The sequence below is a fragment of the Neopsephotus bourkii genome, unplaced genomic scaffold (genome assembly GCF_033783945.1).
Source record: "Neopsephotus bourkii isolate Nb327-2 ecotype Australia unplaced genomic scaffold, CSIRO-AGI_Nbou_v1 NB_1287, whole genome shotgun sequence".
Lineage (NCBI taxonomy): Eukaryota > Metazoa > Chordata > Aves > Psittaciformes > Psittacidae > Neopsephotus > Neopsephotus bourkii.
Window position 1 is genome coordinate 3,359,490 of NW_026901771.1, and position 19,506 is coordinate 3,378,995.

At 43.0% G+C, this 19,506-nt stretch overlaps 1 protein-coding gene across 11 annotated transcripts in view; it reads right to left on the reverse strand.

Annotated features, from left to right (window-relative positions):
• The window catches only part of LOC133218729 (rap1 GTPase-activating protein 1-like), a 41,644-nt gene that overhangs the window by 9,045 nt on the left and 13,093 nt on the right, over window positions 1-19,506 (reverse strand). For 5 of the 11 annotated variants that reach the window (XM_061365457.1, XM_061365456.1, XM_061365452.1 and 2 more), the window contains 13 exons: window positions 16,761-16,864; window positions 13,362-13,440; window positions 13,020-13,073; window positions 12,846-12,929; window positions 12,492-12,592; window positions 11,737-11,866; window positions 11,327-11,482; window positions 9,082-9,153; window positions 8,821-8,907; window positions 7,862-7,996; window positions 6,223-6,369; window positions 4,910-5,013; window positions 2,344-2,460 (listed from right to left, as the gene is read on the reverse strand). In XM_061365457.1, coding sequence (XP_061221441.1) covers window positions 2,344-2,460; window positions 4,910-5,013; window positions 6,223-6,369; window positions 7,862-7,996; window positions 8,821-8,907; window positions 9,082-9,153; window positions 11,327-11,482; window positions 11,737-11,866; window positions 12,492-12,592; window positions 12,846-12,929; window positions 13,020-13,073; window positions 13,362-13,440; window positions 16,761-16,864 — 1,370 coding nt within the window. Of the gene's footprint in view, window positions 1-2,339; window positions 2,461-4,909; window positions 5,014-6,222; window positions 6,370-7,861; window positions 7,997-8,820; window positions 8,908-9,081; window positions 9,154-11,326; window positions 11,483-11,736; window positions 11,867-12,491; window positions 12,593-12,845; window positions 12,930-13,019; window positions 13,074-13,361; window positions 13,441-16,760; window positions 16,865-19,506 lie in introns of those variants that run through there. The other 6 variants (XM_061365451.1, XM_061365459.1, XM_061365461.1 and 3 more) reach the window with 5 other exon arrangements.

Consider the following 19,506-nt stretch of genomic DNA (forward strand, 5'->3'; position numbering starts at 1 on the left):
CGCATTTATTTCCAATTTGTTTTTAGAACACAGACGAAGAGTTTGATCATTCAAGTCTGGAATTTGTTACTTAAGTTTAGCAGCGAGATGCTGGGCATTTTTTGTGATAGAGAAATCTCCAGTGATGCCGCTCCCTGGAGAGAACCCAGAATGGGTTAATGACATGCTACCAGAGATAATATGTTTAATATGAGCTGCATAAACTACCACAGAACTAGCCAGAACACTTTCTGCATTAGAAATATGCTTATATCATGATCCTGATTTGCAGTTCCACAACTAATGACCAATAAATAGACTAATCCAGTAAAACTTCGGTAGAACTTCAGTCTCTTAAGACAGACTGTTAGAATTAACACTCCATGCTTGCTCCTGCAATACTGTGCTAATGCCCTCTTGGTGAAAATGGTGTGCTTTACATGGTGGTATTACATGTTCTTGATTCCTTATTCCAGATACGACACAGAAGGGCTTGTCCCTAACTCTGAAATCACAACTCTAACTCTGGCTAATCACCAGTTGTGCAGAACTCCATGCTATATCCAACCTCATGAACAAACTGTCCAGGAATGGGCCGAACTACCACAATTGTGAAAGGACTTTCTCTGGTGATTGTACAAGTCCACTATTGGGAAAAGATGCATAGAGAGAATCCTGGAGACAGAAGCAGGCAGAGTGCTAAGTCATACAGGCCATGCTTTGTGTGCGTGAACAATATTTATGCAAGTATTGTTAGTGAAATCCCATGCTATGTTTGCTTTCTGAAAGCATGTGATACCAATCTGAAACAGCCACTGCAGCAGGCTCACCTCCACAGTGACAAATGGAGAATGGGGCTTTGGGAAGGGGGGGAAGCCCATAATTGAGTGCAGAAATCAGGGACTGATGTCAAGAAAGCTTCATCCTTTTTTTCCAGGACACGTTCTACTGGAGGGTAACCAGCACCAGCCAAGCTGAGATGTTTTCTTATTAGGCAGAATTCTTGCTACTTAGAGCAAGAGTCCCTCACACACACCTAGCCAGGAACTTCTAGTTCACTAACAAGGTGCAGGTAATGCTGGAAGATGGGGGTTGCTGACCAGCCAGCAGTTCCACATCCCACATTCTCTCTTGACCTTGGCTGTCAGAGCCAGCATCTTAAATGGTCTGTTATCTCCTAGCTGTGCTCTCATCTTCCTCCACACCAAAATTCTGCACACCCACACAACCTAGAAACTAGTATCACAAAAACATACTTACCAGAAACCAGAGCTCTGCCTCTGGGCTGTGATAAAATTCTGGGCAGTCCTACAGCATACAATTGGGTAGCTGAACTACTGCAAACAGTGACCGGGCCCTAATTCTTAGGGAACATTAGGTCTAGTTGGAAGGAAGGCCCTTCCTTGCCAGACTTGGCACCTGAAGCAACTACCACAATCCAGGCCTTGTTGTAGGGCACCTTCTGAAAGCTTCTTAGAGCAGCCCCAGTCCTGAGAAGGGGACATGCCCCACTACAAAGTACTCGGTGCCCTTTTTGCCACAGGTCTCATCCAAATTCTCATGACAAAAATCAGGTGTGGGCACGCTGTTCCAGAAAGTCAGCTGCAGTTCTGGGTTTAAAAGGCAGACTGCTTCGGAGTCTTGGAAATAGAAATGTGTAGTTTCCATGAAGTTCTGAAGGATCCTGGATAGGATCACAGCCCAGCATAATACAGCTTAACAACAGCGAAGCTGCACTGTCAAGAAAGTGCATTTTTCCAGGTTTTGACCACCAGAAGCTGGAGAACTCTTTTGCAGACTACTGCATGTAGTGTTTTGCAGAACACCGGCTGTGGGGTGGCTTTATCACTGAAACATGCACATGAGACCCTGCTGTAACACTCTGGGACGACTGAAGACACCTAGTTCACACTGGTTGGGAGTAGCAGCATACATATTGCTTAGAGGGGCAGAACTTGGGTACAACCCAACATACTCTTGTCCAAGCTTCTCCATAAAGCTCCAAAATCACTCCAGAGCAAACTATAGAGGAAACATATACATGAGTAAGCATGGATAACTGGACAGCTAGGGATTTGTGTATTCTGTTGGATGCAAGCTAATATTATAGTAAAGATATAGCCAAAATCACCTTTAAGTGGTCCAGTCATTCTTCACTGGCTGTTTAAGAAAGCTCAGTTCCTTACTTACATGCTCTGAATTTCTGTGCCATGGACAGAAGACATCTAACTTTTAAGATGCTGAAATGCCTGATGTAGACAATGTCAGGAAAACCTCCAACAGAGCAAGACATGCACCACCACACTCCAGCCAGTACCAAACACAGTGAGCAACTTCCACATACTAACATCATTTTCAACTCACTTGCTCTTCCTGTTGGGGAACTCTGGGGAGCTGGGACTGGATGATCCATCAGACTTCAGGTCAAAGAACGTCCCTGGACTGTCCAGCATCTTCTGTATCCTCTCTGCAGTGTCTCTGCTGGGACAAAAAGCGAAACCAGCTATAGCCCAGGGATAGAGTTAACCACTGTCTATTGTAACACTTCCTTACAAGTCACTTCCTTACAAGAATACAAAGCTAGATCTCTTGCATACACAAGAAAGGGAAGCAAATGCAGTTGTGTTGAAAAGGACAGACTCCTTAGATGTCACCTGTTGAGGGCAATGTATTAGAAGTTACCAACTGTAAACTCCTTATGAATTTATATAAAAGCATAAAATAATTTCAGTATTCTCCTTAAATTCTTCAACATTTTCTTCTACCCCTCCCCATTTTCTCATTTCATTGATTTTAGGCTTTATGATTTAGTAGAGATTATTTATTATAGAATATATTCATAATATATATTTCTATAATGTATAAATTTATAATGCATAATATAGACTAGAAATATATTTATGTATTTATTGCATAAAAGAGGATTCAGCAAATTTCCTTGTTTCAGGCTGGTTCCATTAGTTTGATTGCTACTAGTACTGGTAAAGACACTTCTGCAGAAGGCTGTGTGAGTAACTGACAAGTGGGGTATGTTTAATAAAGGATAGGAAAACTCAGAATTTCATTGGGTGCTTTTTTGTGGCTTCAGTGGTAGAGTTTACAAAGTTCCTCTTCTGCTCTCTTGGCCAGTTAATCCTACCTGTACCCCTTCACATCACAGCTCCTCAGGCCCTCAGTTGTGTTAATGCAAATGTTTGTGGGGCTGGAAATTATCCTGACAAAAAAGAATCCTGAAACTGAAACAACCCTGAAACTTGTATGACACAGGAACGAGTGGGATGCAGTGGGTCAGCTCTGTCATCAGAGCCTGCACATCATAAAGCTTCAGGGTGAAGACCCACAGGACATGCTGAGGACACTGCTCTTAGAGAGCGAGACCGCTCCAGCTTCCTTCACTCTTGCTGAGTGTACTTTTCATCTGCCCTGGTACCCATCAGGCTTCTCCGTGAGCCAGCTCATGGCAGAACCTGGCAGCCAATTAATCCAATAAAAGAAAGTTGGTACTTTTTCTGTTAGATTAATGGGCTGAATCAGTTCCATGAAGGGTCCACTAAGCATCTGAGCCATCACAAGGAACAGGACAGCCTGGGGTAGCTGAAAGAGAAACCAGGAAAGGGAAAATATGGTATCTGCTTTTCAGTAGCAATGAACTTAGACCAGTTGCTAGTGAAACTGCACCTTCAGGAATTACCCAAAAAGGCTTCCACAAAACACAAGATAAGGCTCACTGTGCCTCATACCTAAGATTACAAATAAGCAAACTGAAAGCTAAAGAAACCAAACTCCCTCCTACCAAAGAGCAAGGAGGGGAAAAAAAAAAAAAGGGAAAAATCCAGGATTTTTCCTTGTTGTAGAAAATCTTTTACAGATCTTTAAAGGGGACAGTGAAGGATGTTGCACACAAAGTAACGGATTGAGGGGCACAGCTGCATAAGGTACAAAACTATTTAATGTAGTCAGGAGCTGTAGTTACTGTGTTGGTGAGACTGTTACAGGGAATTTGGCTCAGATTTTATTTTTCTCTAGGAAAGTTCAATAGTATTTTTATTTGGATTAGGTCATAGGTACCTCATTAAGGAGAGGTCCAAGAGAATAACTGGAAAGAGGGAAAAATGTAGTAATTATCCCTATTGTGAAATCACTGGTTTCCAGATAGATGGCTTTTCCCCTTTTACACTGAGTCATTAAACTGTTCCCTGGAATTCCTGCAACTGGGAAAACTGTATAATAGATGCAGAACACCCCTGTGACTTTTAAGACTTCATAATCTTAAAAAGGTGTCTCACCTAGAGCTGAGGCGAATTTATCCATTTACCTAAATAATCTCTTATCACCAACAGACAACTTCCGAATGGTTGTAATCTGTCAAATATGCCATGTCATGACTTGAATCCATATGTTACCTCTTCATTATAATTATTTCTAAGCACACCTAACTTAAACACTAGTCATTTTGACTTACAGCGTTTTTAATTGAATCCCTTTAAGATATTGGCAGTTTTGCCTACTTTAACTTTTTAACATGAAAACAAACACCCTCCCCGACCCCCCCATTTTCCCCTTCCAAAGTAAAAGCTTTTCACCTGACTCTTAGCTAAGGTGGCAAATACAGAACAGGAGAACCAGGAGTCCTGGATTATACTACACAATATTCAAGAGCAGTCTTACTATGTTCCTCCACCCATTTCCTCCCTTCTTCCTCAAATATTGATACTCTCCACTTCCACACCTCCTTTTTTACTTTGTCTGTTTCTGTCATTTGTCTATTTCTCCATTAGTAAGCAATCAGGCTTTTCTTCCCGTTCCAACCATTGCCATTTCAGTTCTCACTCCTGTCGGTTCCCTTCTGTCCTTACATGTGCCTTTCTATCTTCCTCTTCTCATCTCCTCCTGCTTTCTTTTCCCTGTCTTATCTTCCCACAGCTCATACCTCTTTTCCTCCTGTATGTTCTCAATGCCAATAGCACTACTCCGTCGCCCATGGAAGCGGCTGGCTCGAGTACGTGATGGGCTCCTACCAGGCAAGGCAAAAGACTACAAAAAAGGAAAGTGTGACAGAAAGGAGGGGAACAAGACAGGAAGAACTGTGGAGAACTCGAAGCATGGGATAAGGAGTTTGCAACATGGATTCAGATTCTCTCCTTTACTCTGAAATACAGTAGCATGGCCCAGCTCCACCAGTGCAAGGAGCACTCTGTCAGTGAGAAAGAGAAGCTAGGCTTATAAAGGTAGTATGAAAAGGAGACAGAGGTATAGGAACAGAGGCAGAACAAGATACACAGCCACTATATAGACTCAGCAAGAAAGATATCCCATATGATGAGAGAAGGAGAAGGTAAGAAAACTACAAGTTAAAAGGAGAGGAGGTGGCAGCAAACCCAAGTTGTTGCTATTCTGTGACTTTGTTGTGCTGACATACAGAATTCATGCAACCGAACAAACTCTCACCAAGGAATTCCCACATTGAAAGACATCTTCCTGGCTTACACAGAGATGTTTTCTTGTTGTTTGCCTGTATTGACATCTCTGTGCAGAGACCACAGTCAATTGGATGGATTTTGACCAAAGTAACCATATTTCCAATATCAGAAACACGTATCCTTTCCTCGAAATGTTTGTCATGGATTTACACTGATAGAGGATGTTTATGTTTAGTATCCTCATCAAATAAAAAAGCTTTTGATAATGACTGGAAATATTCACTCTTTATCACCCCAAGTTTTTATTAATTTGCTGCTTGCTCCCAACATGCAAGTTCTATTTACAGCAAAACAGCACCTTGAATAAACATTGTGCACCTGCTTTGTCCTACAGAAAACTATCTGACTGGTGAAACTGAAGCAAATGGAACAGATCTAGTGTCCTTATGTTCTGAGCTCTTGCCACATGACAATACAATGCCACTGTGGCCAAACCACTCTGTATGCATCCTTTTAAGGTATGGCAATGTACAGGATATAATCCGGAATAACAGAGATAGATGTCCGATGTAGAATCATGTTTGGCTTTTTTCCCCCCAGTCTGCAACATCAGCTCTAGTTTACAGATGAACTGTGGCTAGAGATAGCACAGATAAAACAGACTGTAACATGTGCTGTCACCACTTGTGAAATGGGACGATACAATGGTAAGAGATTCACAGAAGGACAAGAGGACAAACTAATAGGAAAAGAGAAACAAAACCTATGGATGGGTCACAAAGGTACACCAGGTTTCTCCTGACAGCCCACCCAAATACCTTACCGCAGCAACAGCCTTAGGGCCCTCGGCGACACTCTGGCTGAGGGCAAGGCCAGCTGGCGTTGGGCGGCTGGGCAGGGTAGCTGGCTGCTGCTTTCTCATGGATATTCCCATGGTATCCAGGCTCTGGCTGCGGCCTCTGATCACCCGCTGAACAGGAGGGAGGCAGGGAAACAGACAAACACAGATACACATATAGACATGCACACGGTAGGGTACTATGAAAATAAAGCACAACACATCGGGTGGAAAGTTGTCACAGACCAACATCAGAACCACAGAAATCCTAATTCCTAGAAGGAAGCATCTTAGATATTACCCTTTTTTGGCCCTAGGCAATTCACTGCCAGGGAAGAACTCTTCCTCAAGTATTTCTCTACTTTTACTTCCCTTGTCCTGTTGCAATAGATTCCCTGCTACTACCCCAGCATACTGGATACACCAGCATAATCTGTACAAGTCCCACCCAGTACAGGCTACAAAATCATACTGTTCAAGACTGTAAGGTTGTCTTGCACGAACCTGAGTGCGGGTTCCAAGGGGAAAGCAGCCATATTGAAATTGGCAGCATTTGAAAAAGCCATTTTCTAAGTTTACTCAGCCTTTTACAACCTTTTCCAAATGTCTACGTGACACGCAAGTCGCAACATCTGCTACAAGTCAGAAAAAGGACATTTTGGGATAATTAGTGTAAGACATGGATGGGTATGGAAATTCCTGCTTAGCAGCAAAGACTATGTAAGAATACACCTCAGTAAAGCATCCCAGCTCTGACCAAAGCTATGCTTATAGCTACCAAACCTATACCTGAATGGATTAGTTTCACAGCCCTTAACAATTCTAACCAGCCCCCTATATGAAGCAGGAGGAGGTCATCTGAAGAAATGGTATTTATAACACTTCTCTCTATCCAGACAGATAACCTACTATACAAAAGAAGTGTTGAGGCGTTACCCACAGAAGTAGAAAGGGGAAGTAGATAGAACAGTGATATAAGATTCCCTCAAGATAGTTGGTTTAAAACTCAGGTTTGCCTATTCACATGTAAATTTTGCTTCCTTGTATCATCTTGATCACTTTTAAAAGTGAGTTCTGTCACTTGATACTGACATCACAAAAAAAGCATCATCTACACTGAACAAAGGTAAATTAACTCTGGCTTTTACAGGGCAAGTAAAGCATCACTGTGTTTGTACATAGTGCATGAACAGATACGTTAGAACCTCTCTTGCAGTGGCTCTTGCAACTCTTTCAGATATAGTGAGAATGAATTGGAAGAGATCTGCTGGAGGAACTGAAAGCTGCTTGCCAGTAGTTATTACAGCTCCTCTTGCAAACACTCCTTTTTCTGTAGTCATAGAGTGAAACCCCATCTGACACCAGCATGAAGTACAAAGACTTCTGAGAGACAGCATGGAATTCCACCCTGGACCTCACTGCAGCTCTGTAGGAAGGAACACAGAAAGGGGAAAAATGTCTCTTCTTGAGAGACATGGTAAAGCCCAGCTGAAGATGCTCTCAAGAAAGTATGGAAAGCCTTAAGCACAGCTGCTCAGCAGGGTCAATATTCCTTGGAGGGATACCCAATGAACTAGAGAAAAGTGTGAGCAACTGGGTAATGAATCAACCCACTACAGCTCACCTTGAAATTCTCAAGGAAGCCCCCACTGCCATTCTCTATCTTGTCATCCTCCCCTACGGGTAGTCCCATCATACTACGGCTGCGAAGCTGTAGCTCCTCAAAAAGGCTCTCCAAGAGGGCACTCCGGGTTCTTTCCTGCATCAATATCAGGAATGAAAACACAGTTATTATTTGGAGCAGAGGGATTTTTTTTTTCCTCTCTGTTTTGGCAATGTCTCACATACACCTTGCTACATAAATAAATCAATCAATCATCACAAAAATTACTTTGAACGGTATGAAGTGGCTTTAGCTGTATCAGCATGCAATATATTACAGTAACACCCAGTCCTCTTAAGGTCTTTCTAAAGCAAGTCATAAAAAACATCAGTATTTTTTTACAGGTGATGTAAAAGAGGCATGTATTTTCTTGATCAGGCAAGCAGCAGAGTTTGGAATAGAAGTTTGGTACCTTGAACCAAAAAGCAGTGATATCAATACAGATCCCGAAGCACAATATTCAATTTCAGCTAATACAGGATTTCCTCCAGCAAAATGAAGGAAATGCATCATATTCGCATTCTGACTTGAGGATTAGATCTTTACATCAGAATGCACCTGTGCATATTCTACCACACCTGCTGTGAAATATAGAGGAAGCATCACACAGCCGATTATAATCCCATTTCATCTTCCTTTTTCAAGCAACACAATATTAGAAACATAGAATAGTTAAGGGTTGGAAAGGACCTTAAGATCATCAAGTTCCAACCCCCTGCCATGGGCAGGGACACCTCGCTCTAAACTATATCACCCAAGGCCTTGTCCAACCTGGCCCTGAACACTGCCAGGGATGGAGCATTCACAGCCTCTTTGGGCAACCTATTAGAAGGAAGTAAAAAAACTGCACTGTATTTTCTTGATCTGTCAGAAATGCAGTTTTATAACTTCTAATGGGAGCAACCAGGCAACAGACCCACCTCTAATTTAGCAAATTTCTCAGCTCGATAGCAGCTGTACTCAGCATTGATGAGCTTGACCAGGAGAAATTCACGGAATTCTGCACTCTGCAAGTCAAGACAAAGACTAGACTGGAGATGAAAACAGTAGTAAAAATAGCACACTCTACCTTACTACTCTTTAGACCTCCAAGACCCTTAGCCAGACTGACAATACTGAGTCAGAACACAGGAGTGTGTACCACATCCCCCTGCCATCAACACTGGACCAGAGAAACAAACCTTTCTAAATACGGCTGGGTTTGGCAGAGGGGGTCCAAAGAATGGGACATCATCGCGGGCTGTGACTGAAACCTGAAACAATATAAGGGGCAAAAAATAAGTACTGTAACACAAGTGAGACTACCAAAGCCTTCAAACTACTATGGTACATCCAATCCCTCCTGAACATTTACATAGTTGAAAGAGATCTAACGTGCTACCCTGTACACCCATCTATTTCTGAACTCAGTGAATGGATGTGCTGACTTATCTCCCAGAAATTCAGCCAGCTGGATGTAAACACATTAAGAGCAACAAAAATCAACTGAAATAGTAATGGGTTTTTAAACAGCATTTTCAGTAAATATTTTTTTCAGTAAATAATAACCAGTGTATTTAGAACAACAACAGCAAGATTCCTGCAATATTTACCTCTAGAAGACCCTTTGCCAATATGGTTGTACCGGATTGTATGTACCAATACGTATGGGGTTTGTTTGACAGAGAATCCTCAGTGGAGATACACTGGACACAGAGGGGAGTATCTGTGACACAACCCCTTAGAAACACATGTAATGGAACAATACCATTATTTGCCATTTCATACAACAGGGAACAATATCGTAACAACAGCAACTGCCTCAGTGTAAATGTCACAGAGCCCATGAGAGGTATGAGTTTAATAAGAGAAAGAAGGAAAGGGACTCCCGATTTAATTCAGATTTCTCACATTGCAGGCCAGCTCCCCTACTTACAAGGCCCCCCTCTCCCTAGCTATCTACCCCCCAGTACCTATAAGGCAGCCCAATAGCTATTTAATAGTTAAAATCCTGCTGTGCATTTTTCATTTTCTGACTGCAAAAGTTGATTCAAAGAAATAAATGCCATTAATACTCCAATTTAACCTCTAGGCACTAAAGCTTAAGTTAAGGCAAAATGGATAGGAAAAGACATTCCCAAACTGCAGGCTCTTAGGCACTTGAACACTCTCCAGGCAGGGTAAGTTAACACCCCTTTGGAAAAACCTTACAGAACACACTACACTGGCTCCAGTGTCCAGACTGGGACTATTTTCCCTGCCCATGGCAGGGGGGTTGAAACTAGATGATCTTTATGGTCCTTTCCAGCCCAAACTAATGTATGATTCTATGGTTCTACTTGTTTTCCATTAAAAGGTACAAGCAACCCTACTACACTAACAAAACCAGTGCCATTGCAGACAGGCAAAGATGAAAACAGGAGTAGTAGAAAGATGACAAATATCAAGCTTCCCCATCTCTTTCCCTTGTCATTAAAAAAAATCCAGTAAATTTCTGTGCCCTACAAAATAGAGGGCAAGAGGGGAACTGGAACACCATGCCTCTGATCAACATGAGGCTATCTTTTAACTACAGACCTGGCTGCCCATAGCATAGGAAACAATGGAAAGTGACTGTTCCATCCCCAGCACCCTATTTGGTGGGAGTGGAGATGGAGAACCTGTCTTAATTTTGATATTCTTGGTGTTCTTGTAGACCTCCATGGTATAAGGACTCATCATCACCACATGAGAATTCCTACATAACATGAGACATACCACTTTGATTAAAATGGTTCTACAATGGAAAATCCATCACAGAATGAAGGCTTCCATGTATTTTTCTGCTGTCTCAGCGTGACAAAGTTGAACATTAAGGCATTCATACAGGGTCATGTGACAGAAAGAGTTGTGCCCAAAAGCTGCAGATAGGGAATTCATGTTCTGGCAGGGCTTCTTCCAACTGGAGGGCCCTAACAGGTAGCACCTTCCTGTCAGATGGGCATCAGTTTTGGGATCCCCCAAAGCAGATGTAGCTGGCTCAGATTAGGCCAACCAGCTGTACCTGATGTACAGTCTCAGACAGGGCATGATCTCAAGCACTGTGTTGTTGCACCTGAGCAATTCAGACATGGCTGTCAGTCAGGTGAATGAGTTTTGTGATGTGACTTATGTAGTACAAGCAAGACATCTCCCAAAATAGGATCAACTGTACCCCATGCTCTTTGATATAAGCAGAACTTTTAATTTTAGCTCATCCTGCTTCAGTTCCCAAGCTTTAAGCTTCAGAAATTCATCAGCTACTTTGAAAAATGAATAACTACATTAAAGGTTTCATGCATAGATACTTAACAAATTAGGATGACAGCTGGCTGAACCTATACCTCTCCCAAAGGCCCAAGAACAGCTTTTCACTTCAAGCATCGGTATCAGTAAATCAGTACAGAGGAACCTATTGGTTCTGTTTACCTTGTAGAGAGTGTCCCCAGTGGTGTCATGAGTGAGCTGAACTACCACATAAGCATGTAGGAAATTAGAAGCAATCATATCAGGGACAAAAGGTGTGCTTTCATCCTGGAAGATGATGGCTACAATGTCATTCCCAATGTGACGCTTCCGCTGAAGCTGGAGAGGAAAAAATAATAAAGCAAGAAGGCAAGTGAAAATGAGCAAAACAGCATAACAGAGCCTCAAACATGAGTTGTGTAGCATCTCTAACCCATGTGTTCAACCAAATCCCTCATCACTACTTTTACCATTACCCCAGCAGTAATTCCCAGTATTATGCAGTTGGACATTCTCCCCTCTATGCAGTCTCTCACCAAATACCCCTCCTCTCTTAGCCCCACTGTTGTGTTCCTTAGTTCTCCCTTGAGTACCTGCTGGGAATCTCCCTCTGTGAAGGGCAGCTTCGTAGATACATGAAACATAATCTCCTTGCCCCGGAAGTTTGTATAGACTGACTCGGTGCCTGTCTGACCTCTGGTAACATCCAGGCCTCCTCGGAACCTGAGCAAATCCATACCGTGCCATCGGTCAGGCATTAGGACAGAGATTAGAAAGTGGAGAGAAGAAAGACAGTATCAATAACAGTAGCTGGTGCATCAATATTATCAAAGGTATATATGAAGAAATCAGTGATAGTGAAGGCAATAAATCTTCCCAAAACAAATGCACTGATTGAAGCTGCCCAGCATTTCAGCTGATGAGCATACGTGCTTGCTAAAAGTCATGAAGTTAAACCAGGGATCCTCAAAGGAGCTACTTTCTTTTACAGTCTTCTGAGAAATACAATCCTTATTTTAGAAATACAGGAAGGATGAGCCACCCCACAGAGAGACTAAATCGATACTGACCCATACCGTTGTGAAACAAACTTACCTTTGCATAGCCCAGTAAAATTATTCTTTGCTGATATTGTGGGTCAGATTAAGATACAGTGAGACCTTTAAATGAAAACACCAGCACAGACCTAAGCTCCAACTTGTTCCCAGACAGGATTGCTGACAAAAGCATTCTGGGTTTCTCTACCTGCACTGGGATTCAGAGGCTGCCTCACTTAACATAGTCACAGCCTCTGAACACATGGTATTCCTTAACTCAGTCTGGCTTTCTAACTGCGCTGGGTACGCACCCACGGAAATCCTGCAGCTGAATCTTGTCTCCAAGGAAATCCAAGAACTCCAGGAAACCCAAACTCTCTTCTGTGTTACTGAAGACTTCTTCTTCTGTCGTCTTCAAAAGACAATGGAGAAGTCGTAAGGATCACAAGCAATACAAAAAAAACAGCAATTTCTATACACGGTTCAACGAGCTTTGAGGACCTGTACAAACAAATCAATCAACTTGATGGATGAAGCTTCCATCCTCTCTCTTTACAGCATGTGTATTTTTCACAGCGTAACACAGACCTTCTTATTACACTTAAGCTAAGAGAACTGACTCTTTCTGTTTTGCCTCAATTATCATGGGATCTAAGGGAGCTTACCTGTCCAGGTTTCTGGTAGATGACCCCAAATTTGAAGTTATTACTTATGACATGTTCATCAAACGCAACAATAAGCTGCGAAGCCTGAGGTAATGAAAAAACAAGTTATCAGTTGGATGTCATTAGCCACATCTTAACGGAAAAGGGACGTACGGACATATCAGAACATTGTACCTTGGGGTAGAGGACAGGAAAGAAGCGTTCAACATTCACATCCTCACACACTAGCTGTCGAGTGAGAGAGAGCAAGAGGGAAACAGAAGTGAGATTATCATGTGTCCTGGTTCGCTGTGGGCATGAGAGCATGGGCACTGCTTCCAGTTACCTGATAGCAGTCAGGCAAAAATTCTGAGGTTAATTTAGAAGAAAAGGAAGGGAAGATAAAAGGCAAGTGTAAAACGGAAGTACATGACAGTACTATTGAAGAATGGTAGAAAATAGGGAAGTGGGAGGACAGAGGTAAAAACAACTTGAAGAATGAGGCATTAAGAACAATCAGGCAAGCACGAATCTCACCTTCGCCATCTGGACAGCATTAGGAAACTCATTCAGACAGGAAATGGGGATCAGGTCATGTTTGGTGCCAGTTCGAGTCCTGACACAAAACAAAAAAAGTAATTAGAGAAAAGGCTGCAGGGAGACAGAAGCAACACTGGCTCTTTAAAGAAAGAGTAGCCATTCCTTCAAGTTATCCTTAAAGCAGTTAATTCCAGAGGATTAATTTGAAGGCTGGTGCACAAAATCACTGGAAAAGGGAGGTTATTTACACTTCTTATTGCTCATCAGTTGTTGTGGGGAGCAGAGGAAGACAAAACAGGGATGCTTAGTCTCTTCCTCCTTTGCATTCTTTTCCTGCTTGAAGAAGTATTTTGCTTTCCCACTACTACCATTTTCTTTCACAGAAATCTAAATGCTAAAATACAATTCATGGACACAGAATTATAATGGATTCATAAGATTATACCATGAATGTTTAAAAGGCTGTTAAAAGGTTTGTGAGAGACAGCCTCAGAAAGCAGAGCTATGTCAAGTATAAGAGGTAGAAACTGGTGTAGCATTGCTCCAGAATGCTGATGGAGGATCCTCAGCTGATGGCCCTTAAGTGCATTGATCACAGAGGAACACACATGAAGTCTCACAAAGATGAGGAAGGGGCACCTGAGGAAATAGGATCCAACAGGGAAACACAAATAGAACACTCCAAAGGAATTAAGAGGTGTTCCTCTAAGAAGGTGATGAGGCCAACAGCCCAGCTGAAGTGCCACTATGCCAATACACAGCATGGGCAACAAACAGGAGCTGAAAGCCACCGTGAAGCTAGAAAGCTATGACCTGGTGGCCATTACTGAAACTTGGTGGTATGGATCCCATGACTGCAGTGCAGCTCTTGATGGCTAAAGGCTGTTTAGAAGAGATGGGCAAGGAAGGAAGGGTAGAGGGGCTGCCTTCTACATCAAGAGAGGGATAGAGTGCAAAGCTTGTCTCTCAAGAATAGCCACAAGCAGATTGAAAGCTTATGGGTAAGAATCAGGGACCAAGACAACAAAGGAAACCTTGTGATTGGTTCTACTACAGGCCACCCAATCAAGTCAAGACTATTGATAAAGCCTTCTTACTCCAGCTGCAGGAGGCATCACACTTGCAGGCTCTTACACTGCCAGGAGACTTCAACTACCCTGACATGTGCTGGAAAAGTAGCACAGTGAGCTGTAGGCAATCCAAGAGACTCCTGGAGTACACTGGGGATAACTTCTTCAACTAGGAAATAGACAGCCCTACCAGGGAGGATACGATACTGGACCCAGTGGTCACCAATGTAAGTGAGCTAATAGGTGATGTCAAGATTGGAGGCAGCCTGGACTGCAACGATCATGCACTGGTGGAGTTCACAGTCCTGAGGGAGGTGAGACAGGCAGAAAGTACAGTCAGGACCTGGAATTTTAGGAAAGCCAACTTCCAGCTCTTCATGGAGTTAGTCAACAGGACCCCCTGCCTTCAGGGATAAGGGAGCGGAACAGAGCTGTCAGATCTTTAAGGACATCTTCCATAGAGCACAAGAGATTGTGATCCCCCATGTAAAAATCGAGTAAGGAAGGCAAGAAGACGGCATGGCTGAGTTGAGACCTACTGGCCAAACTAAAAGGCAAGAAGGAGATGCACAGGCCATGGAAGCAGGAACATCCTGGGAAGAGTATAGGGATGCTGTCTGGTTGTGCAGAGATGAGGTTAGGAAGGCCAAGGTGCAGCTGGAGCTGAACTTGGCAAGAGATGCAAAGAATAACAGGTACGTCAACCAGAAGAGGAAGGTCAAAGAAAGTGTGCCACCCGTCAGTGAGCAAGACTGGTGAACTGGGAACAAAGGACAAGGAGAAGTCTGAGGTACACAACAACTTTTTTGCCTCAGTCTTTACTGGCAGCTCTCTCCCCACACATCTCGAGTGGATGAACTGCAAGGTGGGAAATGGGGGCGCAAAGTCTCTCCCAGTGCGAGGATCACGTTCGTGATCATTTGAGGAACGCAAACGTACACAATCTATGGGACCTGATGAGATCCATCCCAGAGTCCTGAGGGAATTGTCTTATGTAGTTGCTAAGCCACCTCCATGGTATTTGAGAAGTCGTGGCAGTCAGGTGAGGCCCTTGGTGACTGGATAAAGTGTAATATCACATCCAGGAACCCAGGAACGACTGACCTGTCAACCTCACCTCTGCACCTCGTAAGATCGTGGAACAGGTCCTTCTAGAAGCCATGCTACAGCACATGGAGGACAAGGAAGTGATTCAAGACAGCACAGCTTCACCAAGGGCAAGTCCTGCCTTACAAAGCTAGTGGCCTTCTGTGGAGGAGTAACTACATCAGTGGACAATGGATGTGGTTCTGGTCAACCTGACCTAGTTAAGGATGTCCCTGCTCATTGCAGGTGGGTTGGACTAGATGAGCTTTGAAGGTCCCTTCCAACCCGAACTATTCTATGATCCTATATATGTGTATTAAAAGAGATACGTCTTTCTAGGGAAGAAGAAATATTGGGCTGTCAGAGACCTCTTCAAACCATTATAAAAAGCTCTTGAGCAAAAGGTACTGCATATAATACAGTATCTTTATAAAGGAATTACTACCCCTTTTTTTCTTCACCGGTCTCTTCCATGTAAGAAGTATTTCCTGGCACAGCTCACAAACAGATTCTCTCTCTCTCCCCAGATTATTGCTCTGCGTGGCACTCCACATACAATGGAGGAAACCTACCAGTGCTTCTCTTGTAGCCAACTCCTATGCAACCAGTATTTTCCCCTCAGTCGTTGTTGAGTCCCTGTAAGCAGCAGCTGCACATCAGTTAGTTCCAGGAGCATATTGCCTACTGGAAGAGCACCACAGTGTGGTAAAAAGCTTTCCTGCAGCGTGCCTCTCACCTATGCAAGATCCACCTCTGTGCGGCCTCTAGTTCATTCATCAGCTCTCTCTGGGTAATGACTCTGCGTGGAAGCCCTAAAGGTTATGGCACATTGTAAGCTGTCCTGTAAGCTAAAGAGCAGTCTAGCTCACCTTTAAGGGAGCCTTAGTCTCAAGTACGAAGTCCAAAGGCCTGGGCTAGGCTGCCTTCTATCAGGAAATCCATATTCTCCTAGAGAGTACTCGTGTGTCTCTAAGTAAGCAGAATAAACAGAAAAACCTCCTTTTTGAGAGAAGAACAGATGTTCACCCAGGAGCTATAAAAATGCACCTGCAAGCATGACTTCAGCTTCCTAAAAGAAACTAAGTTCCCTTAGAGGGGAAGGCAAGAAAAGAAGGCTCAAAGGTTTCTTTGCAGTCCAGTACTAGAGAAAGACGTGAGATTGCCACCCATATTGAGGAGGCTCAAGGTAAGGTGATAGACACTGCACAGTGACGCACACTTCAACAACAGGCACTATTACCTGAGCAACAGGCGTAGATTTTCCTGTTTCTCAATCTGTTCATACTTCACAGAAAGTACCAGGTAGCCCAAGGACATGTCACTGGAGTAAAAGTTCTGGTGCTCCTGAAAACAGAAAGCCAAAATGCTTTATTCCCAACACGCTCCCCAGGGAAGTTTACCAGATTTTTTGCATACAACTTGTCACCCAAGAAGAGCTGATTTTTTCTTTGACTAGCAATGGCATGATTGAAGACAGGCATATGCTGTCTCCCAGCCCCCTTGATGATCAGTGCATGAGCATATCAATCAAAGCTCATCTACTCTCAGCTCAGTTTCTCCTCAGCAGTCCATCATCATAAGGGCTCCTGAGCAGGAATAGGATGAGAACATTCAGCAACACAGTTTTCCTGTGAATAAATGTGTATCTTTCACAGACTTTCCCTGTATCCATTCATGCCCTTCACGACTAAGTAGTGGTCTCCAGCACATTCAACTGGATATGGTCATGGGAATTTTCTATATGAACGAGTAATGGCAGGATCATTATACCAAGTGGCTGATCTGTAAGAGCACTCGCATCTCAGTGAGGATGCATCAGAGGTTCAGGTAACTTCTTTGCAGATGAAGACTGTTCTCAGCAGGGACACTAACACTACTTACACTAAAGCGTAAGCATGCCTCAAACAGAGAGCGTCATTCAGTCAAACAATGAACTGCAATGCAAACACTTCCACAGGCTCTATATGCAAGTGGCTGCAGTCATACATTACTCCTGGGTATACAGCCAAAGGCCTGGGTATAACAATATATATTTTATATACTGAGACAGATAGATACAACATATATATCAATATATATGACCTTTAACCTCAAGTGGTTAGAGGCCTTTCGACAAGGGATGTGAATGGAAACCTCTAGCACAATAAGAACACTACGTAGGTGGAATCATCCAGAAATGCTTAGATCACTCCTATCTTCCTAGTGGAAAACCACTTTATGGCTAGTTTTTGGAGCTGGCTGCTGTATAAACTCTGACCAAAGAACTGAGCCTGAACTCATGCTTTCAGCAAATAGTCCAAATTATTGGATTTGGGGTATAAGCAGGACATAGAGACTAGCGAATGTCATGCAGGGGATCCAATTCTCTTTGCATTAGATTTGATTAGATTAATATCTGAATCTCCCTGCTAATAAGAACTCCTACTGAAAGGGGCAGTAGGACATTCCAGTATTCAGCCTCCAACCCAAGAGAATATAGTGAGATCTGTATCACACTTTTGAGCTAGCACCGATGGAAGCTAGGGTAGGACCCCTTCTCAGCAAGGAAAAGTAATAATAAATAAAACAAAATAAAGAATTTCCAAACCAAAACAGTCTAAGCTACCTTATAGCAGGCAGAATTATCAGTGCCTCCTTATGCCTCAGCACCATGCAAATAAGGAGAATGTCATACAGCAATCTGCTGATAGTGGAATCAGGAATGTGTCCACAGAGATCATCAGTGCAGAATCAGTTTAGGCAACAGAAAACAAAGTAATAAAACCCAAGGTTTTCTTTTGGAATCTCCTGCAGACAGATCATGTACGTCAAGATACCCAGCTGGATCACCCACTCGTGGTTCTGTCCACTCACTGAAAAGTCAGATGCCTTCAGGAGATAAAATGCACATACATTAATGGGGAACTTGATTCCTCAGTTCCACTGGTCAATTGCTGCACAGAGAAGAGCCACGCACCATTTGCTATCTGGCTTGTTGATACACTTTCTAATCATAGCGCTGTCCATCACCAACTTACTTGAAAGATACATTCAAAGTACTCTGCATATATTTTAGTGTGTACAGATTCTTTTCTGATGTACACCAAAGGTTTTATGCTGTTTGGTTGTAGAAGTGTTTGTCATGGTCAAATCAAATGGGGGGAGAGAGATTTGCACAGCCCCGCAATTAATGAACGGGCTGTTCCACCACCAGAATAGCAGTCACCTCAAATCAAGGACAGAGACACTTGCAACCTGAGAACACAGCCAGGGAGCATGAAGTAAGTAACTAGGATTGCAAGACTCAGGGGAAGGAAGCATCACAAGGAAGCACTGTATAAATGCGTTCTTGTGCATGACACAAGGGTGTTGTGCACTGGGACAGTAAGGTAAGTGTCCGGTTGTACAGTCAGCACTTGCAAGTTTGAAAGTGAAAGGAACCCTCCAGACACACACAAAAAAATAATAAGAACTCCATAGGAGCAAAGTGTGCCATTTGATCAAGGAGTTGCTCATCTGATGGTTCTTTCCTCAGCTTTTTGCCTAGAAAACACAGGTCTACTCTTTCTCTGGTGGATCACAACCTCTCTCAACACACTGGTGAGACTGGCTTTTGCTGTGGGAAAACTCTGAACTCTTTTTTTGTATTAGTCATAGTTCTGACTCACTGTGAAGTAAAGGTACATCTAGTGAAATCCTCTGATTATGTGGGTGGACACAGAGAGAAACCAGTCCTCTCTCTGCGGAGAAGGAAAAAGAATAACTAAGACCACAGTCTACCCTGAACCTGCATGTGAAGATGATGCTACTGACCTTACTTTAAGTATTAGAGTCCTTATGTCATTGTCTTCACTCCCGCTCTGAGACAGAAAGTAAAACAAACAAAACCACACAAGAACACCCAGAACTGCCCTGCTACTGACCTATGGGGAAGAAATTTCATGACTTCTGGTGCTAGCATCGTCCAAACAGTGGGTCCTGGAAAAGATAAGTTATAAAGTAAAGAG